The 9,067-nt window shown below is 38.9% G+C and overlaps 1 protein-coding gene across 3 annotated transcripts in view; it reads right to left on the bottom strand.

Moving 5' to 3' along the window:
- Positions 1-6,914: 6,914 nt before the first annotated feature.
- The window catches only part of ACLY (ATP citrate lyase), a 68,570-nt gene continuing 66,417 nt past the window's right edge, over positions 6,915-9,067 (bottom strand). For all 3 annotated transcript variants that reach the window (XM_072404066.1, XM_072404065.1, XM_072404068.1), the window contains one exon: positions 6,915-7,308. In XM_072404066.1, the coding sequence (XP_072260167.1) occupies positions 7,214-7,308 (95 nt within the window). In that variant the 3' untranslated portion in view covers positions 6,915-7,213. The remainder of the gene's footprint in view (positions 7,309-9,067) is intronic.

Raw genomic sequence — 9,067 nt, 5'->3', positions numbered from 1 at the left:
GAGTAGGAGAAAATAAATAAGACAAAACCAAAAATTAGTAAGTCAAACACAGATCTCTGGACCTAAAGTGGCTCACCCAGCTTTACTGAGTGTCCTCCCCAGCCTTGGAGAGCTTTAATAAATCAGGCCCAATGTGCTCAGTAATGGCAATACACATCATCTCGCAATGATAGGTCCAGTTTAAAACAATAGTAAAAAATATGTCAGAGCAAGCATGGTAGAATGTAAAATGTGCTTAAAAAATGACTGCAAAATATGTTTGCCTATAATCAACTTTGGCTATTATGGCTAAGAGATGGTAACTTTCAGTAGTGTTGATGTTCGAATTCGGGTTGTCCCTATATTCGACCCGAATATGGCTGTTTGAATTCGGGTATACCCGAACCGAATTTTGCTGCATTCGACAGCAAAAATTCGGGAGGAAAAAAAAAAATTTTTTTTTTTTTCTTAAATTATTTATTTCGTATCTGTTTTTTATTTTAAACTTGTTTTTTGTTATTTTTTACAGGTTATCCTACAATGACATTATGAATCATAATGTCATTGTGGGATTCCTGGACCGTGGGAACTGTGCGGTCACAGTTAATTGAAAGCAGGTGCCTTCAATTAGCTGTAACCACAGGCAATAGGAGGGCAATGAATGGAAATACTATGTCCATTCATACCTCTACTGCTCTGTGATTGGCTGAGAAATAGACCAATCACAGAGCAGTAGAGGTACGAATGGACATAGTATTTCCATTCAACCTCTATTGCCCTCGTATTGCCTCCAGGATCAGGGGAGCAGAGCTGTCAGCATAAAGCTCCGCTGATTGCTCTGCTCCCTGAGTTGCTGAGGAAAGGGAAATCCTGATCAGGCTTTCCCTTTCCTCAGGGAGCAGAGCAATCAGCGGAGCTTTATGCTGACAGCTCTGCTCCCCTGATCCTGGAGCGGTCCAGGAATCCCACAATGACATTATGATTCATAATGTCATTGTGGGATAACCTGTAAAAAATAAAAAAAAAACAAGTTTAAAATAAAAAACAGATAGGAAAAAAATAATTTAAGAAAAAAAAAAAAAAAAAGTTAAATTACACAAACACACACATTAATAAAATAATTTTAAATAAAGCCTCGTCCTATTTTTTTACTTATATTTTAACCCTTTCAGGGAATGAGTAAGAGGATTTATGTACCCCTGTACTCATTCCCCAGGGTGGGGCGGTGGAGATCTGGGAGTCTCCTTATTAAAGGGGGCTTCCAGATTCCAAAGTCCTGCTAAAAATGTTTATAAAAGCCCCCATTATTTTCAATGAAAGCTTTCATAAAAGCTTAAAAATGCTTGAAAAAGCCTCCATTGAGTTCAACGTTTATCCAGCATTTTAATTTTTTAAATGTTGCAAGCAACGTTTAAGATAACGCTGAAATATGTGCCTGAAGGAAACGTCCTGGTGTTGATTAGCCCATGGGAATGCAGTCCGTGTAGACTAAAGCTGCATACACACGTCCAATAATTATCATTAGAAACGACTGATGAACAACCGATTGGCCAAAAAAAGGGACCAAGGACACCGATGAACGAGGATTGTCGTTGAAAATGAACGACCGACGATCTTTCACTATCTATCGCGTGTACGGTTGTTCAGTTATCGTGCATGTTTCTGCGGTACACTTTCTCCTTTACATGTCCCTCCCTGCATCGTTCAAACGATTGTATCTAGTGTGTGGACACTGTTGGTGGATTATATATGAATAATCATATTGTTACAGCATGTACAGAATTGTGTACAATATGATTGTTCAAGTATAATCGGGCATAATCGTTGATCGGTCACAATCGTTCATTTTCTAACAATAATTATTAGAAGTGTGTACCTAGCTTTAGCCTAAAACTGATTTGACAGGTGCACTTTAATATTCATGTGAAGCACAGGGGTATGTAATAGTGTTATGTATCTTTTTATATTGTATCTTTTTATGTATCTTTATACAATGCATCTCTTTACAATGTATCTTTTCATGTATCTTTTTTATAATGTATCTTTTTACATCTGTTTGGAGGCTGTAGAAGCTCTACACAGTGCTGAAACAAACCCGAATTTTTCTCCCATTGACTTTAATGGGATTCGAATTCGAATTCGACCACCCAAATTTTTTTGCTATATTCGGCCGAAAAGCTATCGAATAGTGAGCTATTCGACCAACACTAACTTTCAGTATGCAATCACTGAACTATTGCTATCAGCTTCACATGAGAAGTAAACCTAGAATTGAAAGAGTTCTTTTTGAGCTCCTCACACCCCCTCTCCAACCCTGACTTTGACAGCTGTCTAAAGGCCACAGGGATCATACAGCAAAAACATCTCAAGGACACAGCCAGCAACCCTTTGGTAAATTATCCAAGAAAGGCTTGTGGTAAAGCATGCAGGGCATGAAATATGCTTCCAATGTTTACTCTGTAAGCTATTTATTTCACTATGTGTTGGGGAATGCAGTCTCTGATAAAAGTTTTTCTTTTTTTTTTTCATGTATATTGGTATAAGACTCATTGCCTAGATATAGGCAGGCAGAGGGAAGAAAGCATGTCTTGACCAGAAAAAACACTATAGGAGATGTAGCTGAGATCACTTCTGTAAGCTGCTAAGTTTTAATATGACAAAAAATATTAGGGCGTGTACAGAGTCAGAATTAGCAAGTGAGAAACTAGTGGCTCCCAATCATCTACCTCTTAATTGTTGGTGATCTTTCTATTGTAAGCAGCACTGTCATCTGCTGGTCAAGACACAGAACTGCAGCAAAGCATCTGCCAAATTACCAGGAGAAATATTTTGCTCTGTGCACTGTATTGGTACCTAAGCTAACGTATATCTTCTTGGGATGATTTCCTTGAGCTTTTGTTTAATCTTTGCAGACAAGCCTATTGTGGCATTTTCACACTAAGATACAATTTACTCCTTCCCTTCTTCCTCAAAAATTCAAGCAAATTGTACCAGGGTTGTTTTGTGCCTTATTCTGGACCAACTATATCTTATAAGGTTTTTTAACTGGGATATGTTTATTTTCCTGGTGGTTGAACCTAATGGATTTATGTCTTTTTTGAACCTAACCTACTATGTAACTAAGGTTCTTGGTGGATTTTTGTAGCTTTCTGCATTTTGAGAAGCTGAATGTGTGCAGTGAAATTAATTAAAGCAATTACAATACAGGAAAAATGACAGAAATTCTGTTTATTGTCTCTCACCTATGTATGTCAAGCCAGAAAGTGAAGGAATTTAATTCATATCAAGGGTTATCAGAGGCAATCGATGGATCGTTGTTTCAGATCACCTCTCCCTTTATTGCTAGTCAAACCATTATCAGCAGCACACAAGTTGAGGTTAAATCTTTTAACAGGCTTTAATTAGGCTTTGCATTCATTTCATCCTATATTCTGCAGAATATTGTCTGTGACTCCTGATACCATTAGTAGCTGTGTTGCAGTGTTACTTAAAAATGATTACAGAATATTTTTTTACTTGTGTCTGCTAACATCAGAAATAAGATCAATTCCATTCATCAGCAGATTGCACAATTCTTATATGGTAAATGATGAACAGAATGGTTATTTTTTAATTTTCACATTTATTTAGGCCTTGACATATACCAAATAAGAAACTATTCTATTTTTAGCAGACTAATAGTGGCATACACTGTGGGCATACACTGTGACATTTATTTAAAGGTCAGGCTACTATCTCGGATTACATTTATAAGTTAGAGCATATTTCATTACGTTACGATGATACTTGTAATTACCTGAAGATATACAAATATTAATTTATGATGATTGTTTTTCTCTTCAATAAATATAAAGAATATAAACATATACATCTATTCTAACAGACAAGTGTGTTCTAATTTATACCAAAAGTAAGTTTCTACATTTGTTACAAAAAGGCTCAGTTCTAGCACAGGCGATGCTAAGGGTTCCTTGAGCATTTTGCAGGTGAACAATACACCATTGATCTTTTTACCTATCTTGAAAGTGGGCATAGTTCCCAATGCACATCAATATAAGGGGGATTTTTCACTAACTATAGAATGTTCTATCCTCTATTCAACAAGGTAAAGAGACCCTTCTCCCAATGATTACCAATGTAAGAGGGTCATTTTCCCACCAAATACCAATATGAGAACGCCCTTCTTCACGAACCAACAACGCGGGAAAGATTCTATACTGATCCCCAATGTAGCACTTCTTTACCAGCCACATCCTGCCTGTTTACCCATTTGTGTTCCTCTACAAATTTCATCTGATTGTTTATAGTTCGTTATGCATTTTAAATGAACTTTTTGCACAAATTTGAATCTGCCCATAGAATTATCTGCTCACTATCCAGTTGTTCCAGTTGAGAGCTCATTGATATTTATTGCCCTGCTAACCCTTCCCCTACTAAGGTTCAACTGATATCCCAAATTCCTTGTTACTCTGATCTGTCCATCCATATTCAGTGCCCAAAGCACTTCTATTTAAACATCAGGCAAGTCCATCTGTCCAAATCTGAAATGCCAAATTAAGATTTTTTTAAGTGTGATGGGAATTAATCTAGGGTTTGTAATCAGGAATTGCACTACAACCCATAATACAGGGGCCACTCACATGGACTTCAGTTTCCCACATGTTTATTGTGCTCCTGTGGTTCACAATTATTTGTTACAATGTATCATTCACCCTGTACTCTGCTGGGTCTATCCCCTCTCCTTCTCCCCAGCCTGATAACTCCCAGTCTCTCTGCTCCTTCACTCCCCAGATTTCTCTGGCTGTACTTCTGCACCTTTTTGCTCTACCGCTACTTGCTGGAGACATTTCACAATACCTTGGTCCCCTCCCCGCAAGCTCTCTCTTCTCTACACTTTCACCAAGATACACCCTACTCCTAACCTCATTCCCATTCACACTACCCATAAGTTCCTACCCCCTTTCTCTTGCAGTCTATGGAATGCCAAATCTGTTGGCAATAAATTAGCCTCTATATACAACCTTCTCTTTTCTAAATCTCTAAACTTTCTGTCTCTCATTGAAACTTGGCTTTTCTCCTCTGCCTCTGCTCTCTCCTATGGAGGCATGCACTTTACACATACCCCTATACCTGGCAACAGAGTAGGGGGGGGGGGGGGGGTCTCATTCTCCCCCCTAACTGTACAGAGTCTTTCCAACCCCAATCATTTTCACCCTCATCCCACAATGTTGCTGTCTACTGACCTGCCCACCCTCATCCTCAGTGACTTTATTGTTGCAGTGGATGACCCTCTTCATCCTTCCTCAGCCAAACTGCCCTCCATTTCCTCTTCCATTCTCGTTTCAGGTGTGAGCTTCATATCCAATTTACATTCTTTTGAACGAGTTCAGCAATGACAACTTTTAAAATCAAATCTTTTGGAAATGCAAAGGACATGTATATCTGCCTGTAAATATATATGCTCATAAGGACCAAAAAGTATATGATACCACCTAAACACTGCTTTTACTTTCCAAGAGCTACAGAGGTCCAGTAAGCTTTAGAAGAGAACATATTATATAGTTTGGCAGCCCAGTGAACCTTCTCAACAGGCAGATCTAGTGAGAGAATGTAAAAAGTTGAAAAAAAAAGATTATGTCTCCAAAGCACAAATTTCCTTTTCGGGTAGTTCTAACTTTCTCAATGACTGTCAATGGTCTCTTCAAAGCCCAGAATAATATAGCAGTAATGCAAGCTATTGCTTTGCTTTACTTGTTCATGGGGCACCTATTTGCTCTGGGTAGCCCTGGAACAAGATCCCTCCTAGTTTCTCTTTGCACCAGTTTACAAGTTCATGCCATGTGAACAGCTATATGATACAAAATAGGGTATGAGGGAAAAAATGTCAGTATGTTTTTAACCCGTTCTGCAGACATTTAAAAATTCTGATGTGAAAACCCAAAGAATATATTGTATATATACACCTAACATTTCCAAGGAAATAGAAAAAAAAAACTTTTAGACTTGTTTCTTTGTTTCTACTGGGGTCCTTTACCTTGTCACTTGTCTTGGAGCAGTGATGCAGGGAACTTCAAGTTGTTCTATATAGCTGTGGCCGCCTAATCTTTTGGAGCTTGCTGACCACTAAATGCATGGACTCCGGAAGGCACATACAAGGGGAGCCGTGTGTCACTCAAAGGGGAAGAAGCTTCCCCCAGGGTGACGTCATTATGCAAGAACCTGCCCACTCTCCCATCGCAGGTCTGATCCCGAGACACTACCCACCCACTGCCCAGAGCCTGCAACGTGTACCGGAGAGGTGGTCCATGGCTCTGGCCGGTGCGCCCCAGTGCGTCCCCCCTAAGCGGGGTCCTTCTTCTGAACCCACTGGGCGGCCAGAGCTGCGGGCAACGGACCAGGGGTTGGGGACCCCTGCTATATAGTAAAGAAATATTTTACCTGAGGACAAAGTGCCATCTACTGGTAAAAAAAAAAAACATGCACAAATGATCATTTAATTAATGCTGTACCAAACTCATGCTTACCCCCTATTCCCAGTGTTACTCCAATTACTTATAATAAATATATGTAAAAGTCAGCCTATTTCAGATCATTCTACCCTCTGTCCATTCACAGGCTGAGATTGGTCAGCACACTGATGATCCCAACGGCCAATCCTATTAGTGCAGTTGTTCTCCTAAAATTATGAACAGGAAATATGCCAAGACTCCAGTTTAGGACTTTTAAGATTATTAAAAATTAATGTAAGGCCAAATAAATAGGCCCAATGCCAAAATGTAAAAATTTGCCGTGGTCTAGAAGCTCAAATTGTTAAGGTTATTAGCCTATACAATTAAGCCTGTCTGGGTTTTGTCAATATTTTGTAAGGACATATAACAAGGAAAATTGCACACAAAGAAAAAAAAATGATTAAATAAATTAAACCAACCAACCAATGGAATCAATGCCGTTTCAGTTTAATAAATACAGCAGTCAATACAATTTATTTGATGTAAATATCTACATATAACAAAATAACAGTGCCTCACATTAACCAGGAATGGGGGGTAAGGAGAGATAAAAAAAACAAACATTAAGAGAAATAAACAGGACAAAAAAACTACTGACCATGACCTTAAGTCATTAAATAGCAACGTACACTATAGTCTGGTTTGCATTGCTTTAAATGCCTGCACACTAGTATCTATCTTGTGTGCAACCACTATTAGGTATTTTGAGTGGAGTGTTCAAGTCTTTACATAGTCATGTGCTCAGGCAGCACATAGGAGATATCATCCCAAGGATGCCTGTACAACCCTTGCTTCAGCCTCTTTTGGTCCAAATAATGTCCTGTAAAAAACAAAAAAACAAAAACAAAATACTAATTACATACCAAGCCATGCATTTTACAGGTTGTATTTTACAATACAATTGGATTTAGGGATCACCCTTCATTAAAGCTTTGTTTATGTATTTGTTACTGTGTCCTTTATTGAGCAGATTCATCCCTACAAATAGGAAACGTAACAAAAATCCAACTTCAGCATGAGGAAGAAACAGAAAAAAAAGTCAGGTAGATCAGTGTTTTTCAACCTTTTTTGAGCCACTGCACATTTTTTACACTGAAAATATCCTGCGGCACACCACAAATCAAAAATGTTACAAAATGAAACCCTGTAGCTAATTGTCGTCTCTAAGAATAAACAAGGCAATTAAGCTCCCTACTGCCACCCAGTGACATGGAAGAGTATTACATTACTCTGCCAGTCACTACAGCACAGTCGACAATTGGATAATTTCCCACAGAACACCAGAAGATCTCTTGCGGTACACTAGTGTGCCGCAGCACAGCAGTTGAAAGTCACTGAGGAAGACCAACAAGACTTCAGCAACAACCGCAAGGAAAATCGCATTGCTGTTTTAAGATGTACTAATAATAAGGAGGTCATTGAACAAAACTGGGCTGCAGTCAAGTTGCATGAAATAGTCTATACTGTGCCAAAACAACCTACTAACAATATTCAGCATCTAGACATGCCTCAAAACTTCTGGAACAAAGGCCTTTAGAGTGAAGATAAACCAAAACGGAGCTTGTCAAAATACTTTGTTGCCTCCTCTCCAAACACAGCCTATGAAGAAAAGTGCATAATCCCGTATGTAAAACTTGGGGGTATGGGCTACAAATTGAACTACTTTAGAGAGACTGCAAACATGAACGTCCTGCAAAACAACCCAAGCATGTATGAGATCCTGATCCTTGGCTTTTTGCATGCCTGTTCTCTGAGCTCAAGCCTCCTAAAATTGTGACATGCGTATGCCAGAAGGCTCTGCTCTCCCATTCTGTGGCGGTAATGACAGAATTGAAGGGCTTTGCTTTTTTTTATTTTTATAAAAAAAAAAAAAAAAAACATTTAATGAAAATAACACAAACAGTAAAAATAGTGGTGATTGGCTATATTTCATGATCATGGTTCCCAAATTGAGTTTGCATGTTAGGGACCCCCTAACATGCAATTGGTAGTGCCAATTGTCTGTGCACTGTGGTGCCTCAAATGTAAATTTGGCTGTTTACCAAACTTTAAGGCTGCGTTCAGACTGGCGCTGAGGTGGCACTGCAGTTACCCCTTCCTCATGCCATGGAACCCTGGCTCAGGGAAAGCGCTCGGTACCGCTCACTGCCGCCTGGAGTCAAATCTGCAGACGCTGCAGTGTGAGGGACTGAGTGGCTAGTGGGGGGCTTGTTACACATAGCTGGCCACCAAGCTCATCTCACTAATATTATATTTATTTTTTTAAAATATATACATATTTTTGAACAATATTTTGAGCATTACGCCAATATTGGTAATATATTCTAATAAAATATTTTAAAAGATCTGTCCTTGTTTTTCAATATATTGTATGGTAATAGTATAGTTCACCCAAGGGGGGCGCTATCTAATCATTCCTTGAAAAAGTGAGCTCTGACTCAAAAAAGGTTGGGGAAAATCTCCCCCATGGGGTTACAGGTCAATTAGAACCTGACTAAAATGTGAACTCTTCTCCACTAAAAGTTTGACTGGAGTTTACCTCAACAACCACCATCAACAATGAACCTCAGGTTGCAACG

The sequence above is a fragment of the Pyxicephalus adspersus genome, chromosome 3 (assembly GCF_032062135.1).
Source record: "Pyxicephalus adspersus chromosome 3, UCB_Pads_2.0, whole genome shotgun sequence".
Classification (NCBI taxonomy): Eukaryota; Metazoa; Chordata; class Amphibia; order Anura; family Pyxicephalidae; genus Pyxicephalus; species Pyxicephalus adspersus.
The sequence above is the reverse complement of the archived record's forward strand: the minus strand, read 5'-3'. Positions and strand labels throughout refer to the sequence as shown.